Consider the following 18747-nt stretch of genomic DNA (forward strand, 5'->3'; position numbering starts at 1 on the left):
AGCATGAAAACATAATTTATATAAAGAAAAAAGTGTTTTCGCCTGCTGACAAGACTTCAAAAATTGTGGATATAAAAGCTCATATACCAGCCACTACTTACGATAATATAGATCACTTTCTTCAAGCGTTTAATGAAAACCCTCAGTTAAAAAATAATGTTAAATTTCGTTATGATGAACTAACAAAAATGATAGGAGTAACAACATCAAATAAAGATATCACTTCTATCATAACAACTCCAATACTAAGTCTTCAAATGGGATTTAAACCAAGAACAAATTTGAAACAAATCACATTGGGAAAAAACCCAGCAAATTTATATTTAGGTTTACCATCTCAAATATTTGTTTATACAGATATCATTCATCCACAAGTAGTTGGAGATGTTATAACATCGTTACTTAGAATAATACCTTTAGATCCAACTAAGTTCATTTATGGAGCTTATAAAACACATATTTTCTCACCTGCTCACTATGTACCAGTTTTACGAAGAGAGTTTGATACAATTGAAATAGATATAAGAACAACAACCGGTGTCAGAGTACCATTTCAATTTGGGTCTTCTTGCGTGAAACTACACTTTCAACGTGTAAAATGATGTATAACAGATCATCAACCTCTTGTCCTTACGAACATTATTATTCACACCAAGCCGGCTCTGGTGTAGGAATTGTCTATAAGGGAGTTCCATATCAAAGAGGACATGGTATAGGCAGTTTTTTGGGAGGACTATTTAGATCCGTACTCCCTTTATTATCTAGTGATTTAAGAACCATTGGAAAAGAAACTTTAGGAGCAGGAGTTGGACTCTTATCTGATATGGTAAATGCTCGCCCTATAGACAGTTCCATACGATCACGATTCAAGGAAGCAAGTGCAAACCTGAAAAGAAAGGCCGATGAAAAAATTGATTCCCTTATGTCAGGATCTGGGTATAAAATGTCCAATAAAAGAAGGGAACCGCTCATTGCTCTAAAAGCATCGCGACGAAGAGGAAGTAAAAAAAATAAAAAATATATAAATAACGATATATTTTCAAACTAAATAATGTCATTTTTACATAATCATTCATGTGAGTGTGCGAAATCTGAATTAGATATATTTGCCCTTCCATCAACTCAAACAAGCATTGAAAGCGGACAGTGGATTCATTATAAACCAATTTCATCTTTAAGCGATGACGGTCCAATCGAATTTCAAGTACCTGGATCAGGTGATGACTACATAGATCTATCACACACAATGATACACATTACTGCTAAAGTGTTGAACCAAGATGGTACTAAATTAAAAGCAGATGCTGCAGTTGGACCCACCAATAACTGGTTACATTCTCTTTTTAATCAACTTGATGTATATTTAAATCAAAAACTCATATCACCACCAAACAATACATATGCCTACCGTGCTTATATGGAAAATCTTCTCAACTACGGACCAGCAGCCAAAACAACTCATCTTACTTGTGGATTGTGGTATGAACATACGCCGGGCTATATAGATACTGTTGACGTTAACAACAAAGGGTTTAACAAAAGGCTGGAATTTATCAAGGAGAGTAAGGAAGTAGAAATGATTGGTCATTTACATGGTGATATATTTAATCAAGAGAAATTCTTAATAAATGGTGTAGAACTACGTATTAAGTTAGTTCGCTCAAAAGAATCATTCAATCTTATTTGCCACCAAGATAAAAAATTCAAAGTACAAATAATGGATGCCAGCCTCATTGTAAGGAGAACGAGAATCAATCCTAGTGTTTTGTTAGCCCATCAAAAAGTATTAGCCACAACAACTGCGAAGTACCCCATTACGAGGGCAGAAGTTAAGGTTCTCACAATACCAACGGGGGTTCAGGGTAAAACATTAGATAATATATTTCTCGGACAAATTCCTAAAAGATGTATTATTGGATTTGTATCAAATTCAGGTTTTAATGGTAATTTAGCATTAAATCCGTTTAATTTTCAACATTATAATATGAATTCATTTAGTTTGTTCGTAGATGGTCATGAAGTTCCTTCTAAAACATTACAACCTTCATTTAGTTCTGGTACAATAGCAGCAGCATATCACACTCTATTTTCTGGAACTGGTATTCATTTCCATAACGAGGGTAATGGAATAAGCAGAACAGATTTTGGTCAAGGTTATTGTTTATTGTGTTTTGATTTAACTCCTGATTTATCTGCTAATTCAACTTCACACTGGAATCTTGTTAGACATGGTAGCGTTCGGATAGAAGTACGTTTTGATTCCGCTCTAACTAGTACCATTAATTGTATTGTGTATGCAGAATTCGATAATATAATTGAAATAAATAAAAATCGTGATGTATCTGTAGATTACAATAGTTAAGAAACATATAAATACCCCGTTCTCTTTAATTTATTTTATTTGGAATTCATCATTGTTTGCATGATCATCAATAATTTGTATATGTTACTTAACTATGGATACTAAAGAAATTCAATTTTGTATGAGGAAACTAAACCCATTGTTTAATTCAAATGTTTTTGCTGCCAACAAAATACCTATTCGGGTTAATCTACCTACCTTTATTGTCAGTAATTTGGACCCTGATTCAAAACCGGGTTCCCATTGGGTTGCTATACACATTGATGTAAATGGTGTAGGTGAATATTTTGACTCCTTTGGCAGGAAACCTTCCGGTTATCATAAGTCATTTCTAGATAGAAATACGAGACGGTGGTTTTACAATAATAAATCACTTCAAAACCATTTCACTTCTGTTTGTGGTGAATATTGTTTAGTTTATTTGTATTTTAAGTTTCATGGAAAATCTATGAAACATATGCTTAACTTGTTTTCTGATAATTCTTTATGTAATGATCTAGTATTACGAAATATGTTTAAGACCTTTTTTGTGAAATAAATAAAAATACGTGTACTGGTAATAATGATTTTTATTTTGAATTCTCACATAGTAACCTTTATAAAACTACAGACATTTGACACCATTTTATTTCTTATTTATTTTGTTTGGAATGTGAAACAATGCAAAAGAATATCTTACAAGGAAATTTACTTAAATCATAAAAAGGAAAGATAAGAAATGTGAAACACTTTAACACTATCCTACTGCTATCGTTAAAAATTATATTTATCACTGTTTCTTATTATCTATAAAATATTTTACACATGTGTCCTTAGAAGCTAATTGTTTTGTAATATTATATACAATATTTCGCGTATTTTGTAATTCCAAGTCGTCTTCCAACGCAAAATACTTCAGTCTGACGTCCGCGTGCTTCCAGTGTTCCGTGGATGGGATGTTTTTGATTGTTTGCATATCATATATCTCTATTTTAATTAAGTGAGATGAATACGCCCCATCATCTTGTCCAGATGATAAATTAGCCACGCCTTCTGGCGAACTTTTGCTTACATTCGAAGACCGTTTCAAGGTTTTACACTGCTTTTTAGGTCGTTCAAAGAAGCTGTCAATATTATTTCCAGGACGTTTCTTTGCGAGGGCTTGCTTAACTTTGAAACCAGCTGTACCTTCCTCATCGGTTGAATCACCCTGATTTTCCGGGTAGTAATAGTTCTTGAAAGTATTTTCAGAGAACTGAAACAATGAAAGACAATATTTTAAACACTATTAACAATTCTATTAATTAAATACAAAGAACACTAGACGAAACAATATTATAAAAAGGCAATATGGGTTACAGTAATTTAAAAAGAAAAACATACTCACGTCCATTGTTGGATCTGTCTATAAACACTTCACTTTTGAACGCACACTCCACTTCTCTATATACCACACTAGATACAAGGAGCTCTGGTACAGAAGGCTGCCTCTACAGGAATACTTATTCAGCCTCGACTGTCTTTGGCTTTTATACTCGTAATATGGTAGAGAGCAGGGGAACGTACCATAAATCTTGTTTCAACCAGTTCATCTTATACCTGAACGCAAACAATAAACTTTTTGTCATTTTACAATACAATAAACATCTATAATAAAGCAACTAAGTTGTTACAATAATAAATTCAAGTCACAAGAATTACCGGTGCGTTAGTCTAAAACATGTTTACACCAGTTAATGCTCTTTGTTAAATATGAATAGAAAGTATCATGCCTTGACATGTTCGTCGAAGGATCTCTTTACCCAAAACCCGAATTATTCAAATAAACGGAAACAATAAATATATATTATCTTTAAAAATGCACAAAAGACATTTTTATTCACATAGAATTAGCCTTAAACATGTTTTAACCGGTTCTCAGTTTCTCACGTCGTAACAAGTTTATTGAAAGTATGCATTCTCTTAAACAATACACAAGTCATAGAAAATAAGAATAGGTAAGTAAATTATTCAAAGAAGGTACAATAAATAAAGCAATTAAGCAAAAACGCAACTTCACAAAATTACCGAGGTTTATTCAGATACAAAACATTGAAATATATGTAAAAAAAAAGTTTGATAAGATGGGAAATTAACTTTTATTAAGACGTAATCAAAAAATTGACTTATTAATCATATGTACAAATTTGGTAATACAACAAAGAGAAGTATGATAGAAATAGGTATAAGATATCATAAATATTCGAGAAAAAGAAAGATACGCTAGATAGGATCGTTAAGTTTAGGTATTTGGATAAACTTAAATGTAACTCAGAAGTTCTTAAGTTAAAACGTAATTATAATACATTTCATAAATACCTACATTTATAGAAATAAAAGTAAAAGTAGGTGAAACTCAGTTAGGTTTCATAAAGGTAAGTCTAGACTACTTAGGTTAACTAAGAGTAGGTTTTAATTAAATTTGGTTAGGTTACGAATGGAAAAGTTAGGTATTTTAATTAGGTTAGGTTAGGTTAGAATCGCAATCCATTATGATTACAAAGTTATACTAAAAATTAATTATAAAATACCTATCAGTATGAGACACAAGGAAAAGGTGTGCATGACACTGCCAGGTAGCTGGGTAGGGTAACAATGGTCTAGCGCCGAGTCCAGATCGAACAATAGAAAGGGTCGGTAATCCTTTTGTGACCGTCGTGCACAAGGTTTATTGTGTAAAGAACGTATTCTGTAAATACTAGAAGGAGGCTTCTGAGAGCGTCGAGACCCAGCGCAATGAATCTAAATGGGGGGCTATTTTTTTTTTTTTTTTTTTTTTTTTTTTTTTTTTTTTTTTTTTTTTTTTAGGTTCAGTAAGACCATGGATGGGCGGTGGTGGGGTCCTGGGAGCAGGCCCCAGACCCGGGCTGGTAACGGGGGTACCCTACTACTCTTAAATTAATTATAATCATATCCTTGATATCGCATAATATGTACCTATATTCTGTTTCTATTACATTACATTTTTTTCGGCTAAACTTTCGACACGCCATCGATATGCAGCGTAAACAAGTGTTGTCAGGCCCACGCAGTCCCATGACGCAAATAAATATCTACGCCAGTGTCTCGCAGCAGCGGCTGATCCATACAAGCCGATTCCCACAGGCTTGCCTAAAATTGATTAGGTACTAGTAAAGTACTTAACCACTACCTAACCTACCATTAGGTTTCTTTTTGCTCAGTGTTGCCTAGCAGAAATTTTCACCAGCCGCCACTGGTGTCTCGTAATATTTAATATCTGTGTCTCACGAAAGTTTTGGTTGTAGACCATAATTGTTATCAGTATCTTGTAGTCTTTATTGCTATCTATCTAAAACAACCTAAAATTAAGAATTAAGACACATAACAGGAATAACAGGAAACTACTTAAACATTTTTTTTTTTCATTTTCATTTTCAAACAAAATAGTTGTTGACCGCCAACAAAATGTTATGAAGTATTTTTGTTGTGGTTTCAGTTATATTTTCTTACTTCATTAATTCTAAGCCTAGTGGCATCGATTGCAGACGTTTCTGCTAATCAGAAGTTAAAAATTCATTAATGAAATCAATAAAAAATAAGAAATAAAATGACAGTAAACAATTTCATCATGTATAACATTATTTAGGCATTCAACGTCAAAAATGTGACAGAAACAAAGATAGTGGTGCCATCTCCTAAGCGGTCTGTTAGGAAACTATTATATTTTTCAATATTTTTACCATGTTTTTACATGAAAATGTAAGCGTTTCCACCGAATCTCGTACCCAGCCAACGCTTGCTGAAAGATTTATTTAATTCTAGTTAATTGACTAAAGAATCGATTTACATGTAATCGTGATATTTTGTAGGAACGTTCGAATGTCCCGTTGGTTTGTTATAGCACAAAATTATGTATGAATAAAATGTTTAAAATAATCATGAAGTTTTCTTATCCTGTTTTTTTTTTAAATTCTTGATACATAACTACATGTACATGTCTTAATACTATAGGTATGTAGTGTATATTGCATTTTATTTAAGCATCTATCATGATTTAATCTATTCATTGAATTGTAAATAAATGCGTAGGTATCATACTACACAGGTGTTACAAATTCCAGTTAAACTCATTAATATCTGGGCGACCGAGCTTCGCTCGGTTCTATTTTAATATATCTTGTCTTTAGATAAAAAAAAAACTCTTATAAATACAAAAACAAAAAAAAAAGACAAAAAACAAAAACTTAATTTCTGGCCGGGATTCGAAACCCTGACACCTACGATCTATCTGCGTACATTAGACCGACCTCGTACGACTGAGCTAAGCGGAATCGATGCGCGCGCGGCGAAATTAAGGACCATATTTTACGTTCACAAACGCGAAAGAAAAACTCATGAAAACTCGAAAATTCGCGTTTTCCGGGATCTAAGGCTACGCTAGATCGATTTTTCACCCCCGAAAACCCCCACATAACAAATTTCAGCGAAATCGTTAGAGCGGTTTCCGAGATCGTCGGTATATATAAATAAATAAATAAATAAATAAATATACAAGAATTGCTCGTTTAATAGTATAAGATAGTAACACACTCACACATCACTATTAACCCAACGTCCCCAACTTCCCCTTTATAAGTACCTATGGTATATTTTTATGTGATAACTAATGATCTTAAAAGCCACTTGACAGGAAGCCGTTATCGCTGTGCTTGGACAAACAAGTTAAAAATAGTTATTTGTTATACAAGAGTGCAAAGTTGTATTTTAACGCCGAGCGTGAAATTGAAAAACGAGCAAGCGAAAGGATTCTATAGTTGAACCACGAGCGAAGCGAGTGGTTCGAGAATAGAATCCTGAGCTTGCGAGTTTTTCAACACACGAGAAGTAAAATACATTTGCACTCGTGTGTAACACAAAACTTTTCCCCTCACTATAGCGAGGAAATTACAACGCAAAAAACGCGTTTATCACTGCTTCCAGTAACTCCACAGGTGGTAAAACATCTTCATCACTAAATTAACCCACTTTTATCAATTTTAAAGCAGAAAATTTGCCTCTATTCAAGGTCAAATTACTTTATCCACTAGTGGATAAAATGCGTTTTTACCCGCTGGTATTAAAGGACAAAACACGTCTGTCCGAGCTAGTGAGGGGAAAAAATAATTATATGTAGAGATACAGTAAAATCTGTTACCCTAAGTCCGTTTTCACATTATCCGATCCGATATCGGATGTCGGAATGGAAAAAAATCCAAGGTGCCCCCCCCCCTGGGAACGAAGCTGGAACCGCACTTGCACATCATTCAAAGGTTATAACAGATGGCGCCACTTTATTAGTCCATTACACAGATAACGAATTTCATACGTGAGAGATTGAAGATGATATTTTTTCCCTCTCTTACATATGATTGACAGTGACATGCCTAGTCACATGCACAGGCGGCGCCTGGAGGGATAAAATGTCAGTGTGCCTCCTCATTATTAAGTGGTTAAAAGGGTTACAAGAAAAAGAAATTGTGATATTGCAATGACAGCCAGATAGGTGGCTAGCCCATCGCCCACTCCATGTTTGAAGTAGGTATTTGAACCCCTATCCCATACCTTCTACCCCAAGAGGAAAGAGGGTGGTGAGATTCTTAGCCCGTCCATAAAATCATCGAGGTCCTATCAAAACCAGATCGAAACTATAACAAGATGTTGAGTCCGAATCGGACTCGCGGTTAATATTAACTAGATTCATAGATTTATTTATAACAGCTCTTTCTAAACTAACTGAAATAGATCGGGGCTCGTTCCAATCCGATTTTAATTTTTCCAGCTGTTTGCACGAATAAAACGTTTTCGTTAAGATTCCAAGAAAATATAGTGATCTATCAACAGATTCTTCGGTTAATTTTACTGAAATAATAAATCTTGTGCCTAGACTTTTAAAGCTCCGCCACACATGCGCGTTTTGAGAGCGTAGGCGGAGCGTTAGCGGAGCGTCAGCGGAGCGCATTGATAGCAGTGCGCCGGACGAACGCTTGCGTACCGCCGAGCATTGCGCTCCGCTAACGCTACGCCATCAAAACGCTTTATGTGTGGCGGAGTGAAAACACAGCTGTGAATACAGACGAAGTGCCAAAAATATGTATACAGATCTTAATGTACAATGGGTTTTTACACTTTGTATTCAAAGCTGTGTTGTTGACTGTACTGATATACCAAAAATTGGAAGTGCCACTAACTATATGTTATTATTATACTTGTGCCTACCGGCATCGACAATAGTTATTTTCCCCTCACTAGCTCGGAAACACGTGTTTTGTCCTTTAATACCAGCGGGTAAAAACGCATTTTATCCACTAGTGGGTAAAGTAATTTGACCTTGAATAAAGTCAAATTAACTGCTTTAAAATTGATAAAAGTAGATGAATCTAGTAATAAAGATGATTTACCACCTGTGGAACTACTGGAAGCAGTGATAAACGCATTTTTTGCGTTGTAGTTTCCTCGCTATAGTGAGAGGAAAAGTTTTGTGTTACACTCGGGTGCAAATGTATTTTACTTCTCGTGTGTTAAAAAACTCGCAAGTTCAGGATTCTATTCTCGAACCACTCGCTTCGCTCGTGGTTCAACTATAGAATCCTTTCACTTGCTCGTTTTTCAATTCCACACTCGGCGTTAAAATACAACTTTGCCCCCTTGTATAACAAATAACTATTGTTATACAAGGGGGCAAAGTTGTATTTTAACGCCGAGTGTGGAATACAAAACACAAAACGTGCAGTGTAACACAAAACTTTTCCCCTCACTATAGCGAGGAAACTACAACGCAAAAAATGCGTTTATCACTGGTTCCAGTAGTTCCACAGGTGGTAAATCATCTTTATTACTAGATTCACCTACTTTTATCAATTTTAAAGCAGTTAATTTGACTTTATTCTAGGTCAAATTACTTTACCCACTAGTGGATAAAATGCGTTTTTACCCGTATTAAAGGACAAAACACGAGTTTCCGAGCAAGTGAGGGGAAAATATATTTATAGAACATTCATTGAATTTTATATATAGCACCAGGAAAACAACAAATTGCGAGTAGGAAGTTCTGTTTTTTTTTTCGTAAAATACAAACATATTGTGACTACAATGTTGTTTATAAATTTTCATCATACTCGCTCGTAAACGGTGTTCTTACATACCTGCATACTGATACGTAATGAGCAATTTTACTACCCCAGGGCTGTATATAGTGAATACCTGGGTAGGGCCTTCCACGACCTGTCAAAAATTAGGCAAGATGGCGGACGAATGTTATGTCAGCGTAGGTATTTCAAATATTTCAATACATTTAGTTTAAAATTTGGTTATTATTTCGCGAGTGTGTCTCTTGTGTGTGGCAACTCGAGTTATTAAAGAACAACCTCTCGTATGCCTCTCGTTCGTAATCCTTCACTTTCCGCCATTAAAACACAATGTACTATTAATTTAGGAAGAATAGAAAGTGTGTTCGGGCAATATATATTTCTGACCTAATTAAGTACTTACAACAGCTTTTATTTATGCTACGTAACTGTACCAACTATATAACTTCCGAGCAAGAACACAGCCATATTGAGCCGAAGAATTGTTAATAAAAGGAGCTGGACCTTCAAACTAAATAGGCCATTGTGTTGGGGCCTGGGGGCACCTTGGATACATATGGTTGTCTAGTCCTTATTCAGTCGTGACCTAGGGCCGAATACCTACATGTAGGTACGTAGTAAAAAGGTCATTCATTGCTAAAGTAAGTACAACTACAGGTAGACATAAAACTTGTTTTTCAGTACAGATGGTGTTTTTCTTACGCACTAGTGCGAGAAGTGGTTCATTATATGCCAGGTCGAAACTTCGGAGGCTCATCTGTACTGAAAAACGTCGTACGATACACGTGCGAAAAGGAAATTCGGAACTCGTGTCGATTTAAAACACTCCCTTCGGTCGTGTTTTAATTTATCGCCACTCGTTTCGAACTTCCTTTTTTACGCACTTGTATCGTAATGTACTATTATACTGTCAATGTCAATCCATTCTACAGTTGGTTCTGCACCTGCCGTGCGTAGCCGAATGGCACTAACGCTCACGAAATCTCTATGACATTCAAAATTTAGAAAATGATAATTGTTTTTATAAATAATTGAAGAAATGGTTAATCAAAAATGCATTCTACGATGTAAAGAATTTTGTGACATTTAAACATTTATGTAATGTATCCAATTATTATTCTAATTATTCTTAATATTGTATTATGATCTCTTAATTTAATTCAAAAATTTAAAGTTTAATTATTATTCTAAATTTTAATATATGAACTGTAACTGTTGACGTGTAATGTATCTGTGCATTTACGAAATAAATGAATATGAATATCGCTCGTGCGTATTGGCGCGACAGAGCCGGACTAACTGGCGCGGCGTTTCGTTTTCGTTTGGCGTCGGAGAAATGCCATTCGGCTACGCACGCGGTCCGACCAAAAGCGATCGAGAAAACTCGCTCGCGCTGCTATCGTCGCGTCTCTTTTATTTACACGTGACCCACGGGAGCGACTATCTTTTATTCGTTTCTATTTCACCGCTTAGATACTCGCTTGCGAGTGCCTAAGATACGAGACAATAATTATGCTTTGTATTTGTGGTAAATAAGAGGTGCTCTTTCGGCTTCCGAAAACGGATGCTTTCAACCGCAGCTCAAGGTTGCCGACCCCTGTCCTATTTAAAATGTTATTACCAAATGTCCGGATAATGACCCCTCTACGTTTGGCTGCAATACCTAAAGCGTGGCACCAATATACCAGCAATTCCCGTTTAGTTTGTACATTTGGATCACGTCTCCGATTTGGATAAAAATTGGTAGGCTGATAGAGTCCATGATGCTGAGCAAGATCCACTAGGTTTCCCAAAATGTCCTAGGTTGATTATATGAAACTTTCCTTTTTTGTTACCGAAAATGTATAGAAATCTAGTAACAAATAACCTAACCTCAAAATTAAAATTTTGAAAAACCCCCAACCGTGACATAGTAGACCGATTTACATGAAACATGGCTAAGAACACTCCCGACTAACTCAGCTTTCAGACAAAAAAAACTAAATCTAAATCGGTTCATCCGTTCGGGAGCTACGATGCCACAGACAGACACACACACAGACAGACAGACACGTCAAACTTATATAACACCCCTTCGTTTTTGCGTCGGGGGTTAAAAAGGAAGGTTTCATACAAACTAAATAGGACATTTTGGGAAACCTAGTGGATCATGGACTCGATCAGCCTACCAATTTTTATCCAAATCGGAGACGTGATCCAAATGTACAAAGTTAACGGGAATTGCACATCTACACTAAATCTAAAACTATCTCTTACCTTTTGAAACTAATAATATACCTATACCTACACCACATCGATGTAAGAACGAACATGCGTATGTATGTACATAATAGTCGCGCTATCAGATATTTTCTAAAATTGTAACTTATTTATTTATTTATTTAATATCCAAAAATTACACAGCATAACAGGTAAACTAAAGCACTGTGGAATTCATTACAACTATACACTTATAGTACACTTATATAATAGTAACAGAGTACAAAATGTACAATATATAAACATTACAAACTTTATATACAACAGTGGACTTCCTTTTATCCATCGCCTCACAGAACCTCATACACACTTCACACAATTCCGCCCATCTGCTAGCAAACACATCGCATTCCGGTACTGATACGTAGAGTGCGTTAAGGTATAGGAGAGCGCGTACCAGCGGTGATTGCCTATAGGACACAGTGCGAGTTTCAGGAACCGCGACAAGCTGACGGCTTCTAGGTCGGAGATTAAATCTAGCCTTAGCTATTGATGGGACGAATAGACGAACAAGTTGTGTGACTAGTTCGGGACAATCCGAGTTCCCTCGCAAAATAGAACAGGCAGCAGTCAACAGCCCAAAGTTACGCCTCACTTCCAAGGAGTTAAACCCTAGTACACCAAGCAAATATTTTGATGGGTACAAAAATGGGTAATAACCATATACCTTCTTAAATAAAAATCGCAAAAAGGCTTTCTGGATTTTCTCTAAAAGTAAGGCGTAAGTAACTTCATGCGGATTCCATACGACAGATGCAGTCTCCAGTTTGCTCCGAACTAGCGCGGTGTAAACTAATTTAACAACCATGGGATCGTCAAGGTCTCGAGCATTCCGTACGACGAATCCCAGTCTTCGATAGCAATTAACCGCTAACGCTTTTATGTGCTCATGAAAGTTAAGCTGCGTATCAAAGATAACTCCTAAGTCGCGAATGGACTGGACTCGAGTTATATGCTCAGACCCAAGCATATAATCAGCTATAAAGGGACTGTTGGCACGGCAAAAAGTCATGATGGAACACTTATCATGATTAAACAGGAGCTTGTTGCTAGTGCTCCATCGATGGACCCGGTTAATATCATCCTGTAGAGATACACAGTCGGACGATTGCTCCACTCCATAAATAAGCTTCAAGTCGTCAGCATATAAAAGACACCTAGCATACATTGGAACTGAAGCCAAGTCGTTTATCATTATCCCAAAGAGAAACGGACCTAGAATCGAACCCTGGCTGACTCCGGAACGTGTGTGATAGGGTTGGAAAACAAAGCATCCGTGCTGCACGTACTGTTGCCTGTCGCGCTTATATTGTTTGCTCCTCAGTTTGCTCAGTTTTATACCCTGAAAAGTCCAAAGTCCAAAGTGTAGTGTGTCTGACTACGTAAAACAAGATTGATAAGATAGGTATTAATTTCATACATTTTATCGCTTGGTGACAAGTCAGGTCAAAGTCCTAGCATATATCTCTTCTCTGTAAACCTAGCTATGGAGCAAACGCGGCAATGGTATGTAAATTGTTGGCAATTGTATTGCCAGTGTTACAGCAACGTTACAAGCAAAGGTAGGTGGTAGGTATTGACGAGCAAGTAGATTGTTACCATTAATTTAGGACGTAAGCAAGTTCTTCACTTTGCTTCACATTTTTAGTTCTTCGCTTCGTTCGGGATTCAATATACGTCCTCGCGTGTACTATTCGCTTCTCGACCTTATCCTCCTCGCTACATTCTAGGATATTTTAAAAATCCTCTTCGTTCAGGATTGAATATACAGCCTCGAAATATAATTTCGCTTCCTTGTGAAAGATAGACTTCGATAGTAGGTTTGACCAGCAATTTGTCACTAGGACAGAGAATACTTGATACTTATTATAGGTACTACCTTGGTTTACTGGGGATTAGGGAGGAACAAATTGCTGCTCAAATTGTTGGAATAAAAACAAAAAAAATATGTTTCAATTTTTTAATCGACTTCAATTAGCAACGGATGGTGATTGCGTATGGAATGTTTAGTCGACCTCCTCGATGGTGGGGCCGGCGCCTCCGGGGGCGGCTCCACCGGCGCCGGGGGCTGCGCCGGGGAAGCCGGGCATCCCCCCGGGCATGCCCCCGGGCGCGCCGCCGGCGCCCTGGTACAGCTTGGTGATGATGGGGTTGCACACTCCCTCGAGCTCCTTCTGCTTGTGCTCGTACTCCTCCTTGTCGGCGAGCTGGTTCGAGTCCAACCACTTGATGGTGTCGTTGCACTTGTCGAGGATGGTCTGCTTGTCCGAGTCGGCGAGCTTCTCCTTGAGCTTCTCGTCCTCCATGGTGGACTTCATGTTGAAGCAGTACGACTCGAGCGCGTTCTTGGCCTGGATGGTCTCCTTCTGCTTGTCGTCCTCGCTGCGGTAGCGCTCGGCCTCGTTCACCATGCGCTCGATCTCCTCCTTGGACAGACGGCCCTTGTCGTTGGTGATGGTGATCTTGTTCTCCTTGTTGGTGGACTTCTCGACGGCGGACACGTTGAGGATGCCGTTGGCGTCGATGTCGAAGGTGACCTCGATCTGGGGCACGCCACGCGGCGCGGGTGGGATGCCAGTGAGCTCGAACTTGCCGAGCAGGTTATTGTCCTTGGTCATGGCGCGCTCGCCCTCGAACACTTGGATCAATACACCGGGCTGGTTATCAGAGTAGGTGGTGAAGGTCTGGGTCTGCTTGGTGGGGATGGTGGTGTTGCGCTTGATGAGCGTGGTCATGACGCCGCCGGCGGTCTCGATACCGAGCGACAGCGGGGTGACGTCGAGCAGCAGCAGGTCCTGCACCTCCTCGGACTTGTCTCCGTGGAGGATGGCGGCCTGCACGGCGGCGCCGTAAGCGACGGCCTCGTCGGGGTTGATGGACTTGTTGAGCTCCTTGCCGTTGAAGAAGTCCTGAAGCAGCTTCTGGACCTTGGGGATACGGGTGGAGCCTCCGACCAGGACGATGTCGTGGATCTGGGCCTTGTCCATCTTGGCGTCGCGCAGAGACTTCTCTACGGGCTCCATGGTGGAACGGAACAGGTCCGCGTTCAGCTCCTCGAAGCGAGCGCGGGTGATAGAGGTGTAGAAATCGATACCCTCGAAGAGAGAGTCGATTTCAATGCTAGCTTGGGTGGAGGAAGAGAGGGTTCGCTTCGCGCGCTCGCAGGCGGTGCGCAGACGACGGAGCGCCCTCTTGTTGGTGGTGAGGTCCTTCTTGTACTTCCTCTTGAACTCCTGGACGAAGTGGGTGACCATACGGTTGTCGAAGTCCTCTCCACCCAAGTGAGTGTCTCCTGCGGTGGACTTCACTTCGAAGATACCATCCTCGATGGTCAGGATGGACACGTCGAAGGTGCCGCCGCCCAGGTCGAAAATAAGGACGTTGCGTTCGCCACCGCCCTTCTTGTCTAATCCGTACGCAATCGCAGCAGCAGTCGGTTCGTTGATAATTCGGAGTACATTCAGGCCAGAGATGGTACCCGCATCTTTTGTGGCCTGTCTTTGTGAGTCGTTGAAGTACGCCGGAACTGTGATTACTGCATTCTGCACGGTTTTGCCAAGGTATGCCTCGGCTGTTTCCTTCATCTTGGTGAGCACCATCGAGCTCACCTCCTCGGGGAAGAAGGTCTTGTTTTCACCCTTGTAGCTGACTTGAATCTTTGGCTTGCCACCATCACTGACAACATCGAAGGGCCAGTGCTTCATGTCGGACTGTACTGTGGCATCTTCGAACTTGCGGCCGATGAGTCGTTTGGCATCTGTAACAAGCAAAGTGCAAAATTTAGTCTATGCACAATTTTAATAACATAAAAAGTAGTTTTATCAAATCCTCAGATTATTTTTATCATTCAATATGTTCAGAGACTCTAGTCTAGTATATTGGGTATCATCATGAAAGGAAAAATAAATTCAGAAATGTTTATGTAACATTGCTACTGCTATGCTATAACCATAATAAATTGATGCAACATAAATAACAGGAAGCCAACAAGGAAGGACCTCAAATATTCTGTCAATATAACTATAAATAATTGCATCATCTTCCACTTAGTCATCAAACTAGATACAGTTCAACTATGAGTCATAGCCAAAGTGCCAAATTATACTGGAAATTTCTTATAATTTCATTACGCTTACTAATTCTCCATGAGATCCACCTACACGCTACTTCCTAAAGGTAGGTTGGCACAAACCATTGTACTTATTGTGTGGGTTGATGAATACAAATAGCTGTACTTTCTCATATTCATTTAAATAGGTAAATTATGATTTAAAATCATTTAAAAAGACATAAGATAATGTATGAGGTTGGTTTGTGGTTAGGTTAGATTGATAGCACTATCAACCCAAAATGGCGGCCGGCGGCTAAACACGCGGGAATAACGTGAGTGGCCTTTGTTAGACCTGCGTCCTAGATTTCCGCATGACCTAGTTCTACCGTGTTCTAGGCTAGGTTCGTATCGATTTACTTTACAAGCGGCACGGAACCGGTTTTTATTAGTTGTAGCTATAGCAGTTTTATGATATTCTTAGGTAGCTCAAGATAGGTTAGTTCGGTCGGTAAATGAATCATTTGCAGTCAATGTGGGACTTTTCGAGAAGTTATGACACATGAAAGTTATAAGGAAACATTCTAACCCAAATCCAACTTACCGAAAATAGTGTTGTTGGGGTTCATCGCCACCTGGTTCTTGGCGGCATCTCCGATGAGACGCTCGGTGTCGGTGAAGGCCACGTACGAGGGCGTAGTCCTGTTGCCCTGGTCGTTGGCGATGATTTCCACCTTTCCATGCTGGAACACACCCACGCAAGAGTACGTGGTGCCCAAATCGATTCCTACCGCTGGTGCCTTGGCCATCTAGAAAAAAAAACGATAGAAATAAGTATCTATGAAGCACAACTGGTAATGGAATTAGAAAAAAATCCCCCACGCGCCGCCATAAGCCGACCGGAAAATCGATCGAAAGTTCTCGAATGCTTTGCGTGGAAACTTCACCTTTGTTCAGTTGCTAGTTTCCACAGCCGGTTTACGAAAATATAATTAGCAATTGAAGGACTTTTCCAGTTATCGTGAGGTCAAAGACCACGTGCTATGTTAACGTGCAGATGGCGTGCCGGATGACAAAGGATAGTAGATAAAAGATCAAAAATACTGAGGAATATAGATACAAATTATATTACTCAGTGGAAAATTGCATTGGGACTTATCAGTTAAAGTTATGACTCGGAGAATCGGGAGATATAATCACGAGGGAATTCCTAATAATAATTAGAATTTTATAAATTATCCAGGAACTACAAAATTATGATTTTTTACAATAAAATAGTTACAAAATAATAAAACAATACTCACTTTGTATAAATTTAACTAATACTTCAGTCGTAGTTTTAACTAGTAGATGAACAGCTTAGCAAACGTGCGCGATTGACGGTTTCTTTTCTTGAAATAATAAAATGGCGGGGATCACGCTCAATAAATTTATATGCGTGCGCCACTCCACTCGACGTCACTGGCATGTTCTGGAATGTTCCGTTCCATGAACCAATAGGATTAACTCCCTCCTGACGCACTGCTCTCTGATTGGCTAAAACTTGACGTCAGTAGAAAATTTGCCGCATGGCGGCATCACAACTAGTGATGTTCGTCCTGATTTAGTTTTAGTATCTTGTCGATACTTGAGTATTTAATAGCGTATATCGACAACAACTGATCATAATTAATGATTACTTATAAAGGATAGATTGTATTTTTGATATAAATACATTTATATTAAAAGAAGTAAGTTCAAAAAATAAACAACTTTTCAAAAATATTGTTTTAATGTAACACTGGTTTAAAGATATTTTTATTTCTCATAATGAATAACAATAATTCACTTACATGAGAAACATGCAACTATATCATCATCCTCCTTGCGTTATCCCGGCATTTGCCACGGCTCATGGGAGCCTGGGGTCCGCTTTGACAACTAATCCCAAGATTTGGCGTAAGCACTAGTTTTTACGAAAGCGACTGCCATCTGACCTTCCAAAACGAAGGGTAACTGGGCCTGTAAACATGCAACTATATAATATAAACTTATATAGGTATAGTCTTAACTAGTGAGAGTGTTGGTACTGTTGGTAGCAACAATTTTATTTAAACTTTACTAGCATAAAATATAATAACATACTGATATTTAAATATTTTAATTAACCTACAGCGACATGTTGTAGAGTTAAATTTAACAGTATGAAATGTTTATAGATAGTTTATAGATATAAATGCAACTAGAAAAAGCGCAAAAACCATTTTTTATGATAAATTAAAAGATACATTCTTATATACTATTTTTTTTAATTGCTGCTTTCATCAAGCGACAGTAACTATTTGACCAATATAATTATTATTTATCGATTCGATGGCTTGGTGTATGTTCACACCACTATTGTAATACAAATGTTCTCGACCTTTTGACACAACGAACATTCGCCTCCCTCTTCTTCGAATACAGTACGCGTCTGGGAAAATGTTGCCCTTTAAAAATGTTTCCCATAATTTAGGCAAAACTTGGTAAGCCTGAAAAAGGTAAAGATCGAAAGAACAATAACGCAAGTAGGTACTTCTTGAACCGATTTTTATAATATAACTTAAAAAGCCTAGGTGAACAAATACAAAAAAATTATAGTATACGTGGGTACCGTAGGTTGATCGGAATATTAATTATTGGAGTGTAGTTTGCAGTTCTGAACTCATATGTGTTCTGAACGCAAACAAGTCGTTTTTGATTAAAAAACAAACGATTTTTTGACGACCGGTCTGGCGCAATCGGTAGTGAACCTGCCTGCTACGCCGCGGTCCCGGGTTCGAATCCCGGTAAGGGCATTTATTTGTGTGATGAGCACAGATATTTGTTCCTGAGTCATGGATGTTTTCTATATATATATATATGTATTTATATATTATAAAGACTGTATCGTTAAGTATGAGGACAACTTTGAGTAGCCGTATTTATTTGCTATTATATTTTTTTCTTAAAACAAG

At 38.2% G+C, this 18747-nt stretch overlaps 1 protein-coding gene across 1 annotated transcript; it reads right to left on the reverse strand.

Moving 5' to 3' along the window:
• Window positions 1-13670: 13670 nt before the first annotated feature.
• On the reverse strand, window positions 13671-17231 carry LOC125242005 (heat shock 70 kDa protein cognate 4-like). Its single transcript, XM_048150702.1, has 3 exons — window positions 17077-17231; window positions 16377-16581; window positions 13671-15481 (listed from the first exon to the last, which is right to left on the reverse strand). The coding sequence occupies exons 2-3, from the start codon at window positions 16579-16581 to the stop codon at window positions 13731-13733; spliced, it is 1956 nt and encodes a 651-aa protein (XP_048006659.1). The 5' UTR covers window positions 17077-17231; the 3' UTR covers window positions 13671-13730.
• Between the last annotated feature and the right edge of the window lie 1516 nt (window positions 17232-18747).

The sequence above is a fragment of the Leguminivora glycinivorella genome, unplaced genomic scaffold, assembly GCF_023078275.1.
Source record: "Leguminivora glycinivorella isolate SPB_JAAS2020 unplaced genomic scaffold, LegGlyc_1.1 Scaffold3, whole genome shotgun sequence".
Classification (NCBI taxonomy): Eukaryota; Metazoa; Arthropoda; class Insecta; order Lepidoptera; family Tortricidae; genus Leguminivora; species Leguminivora glycinivorella.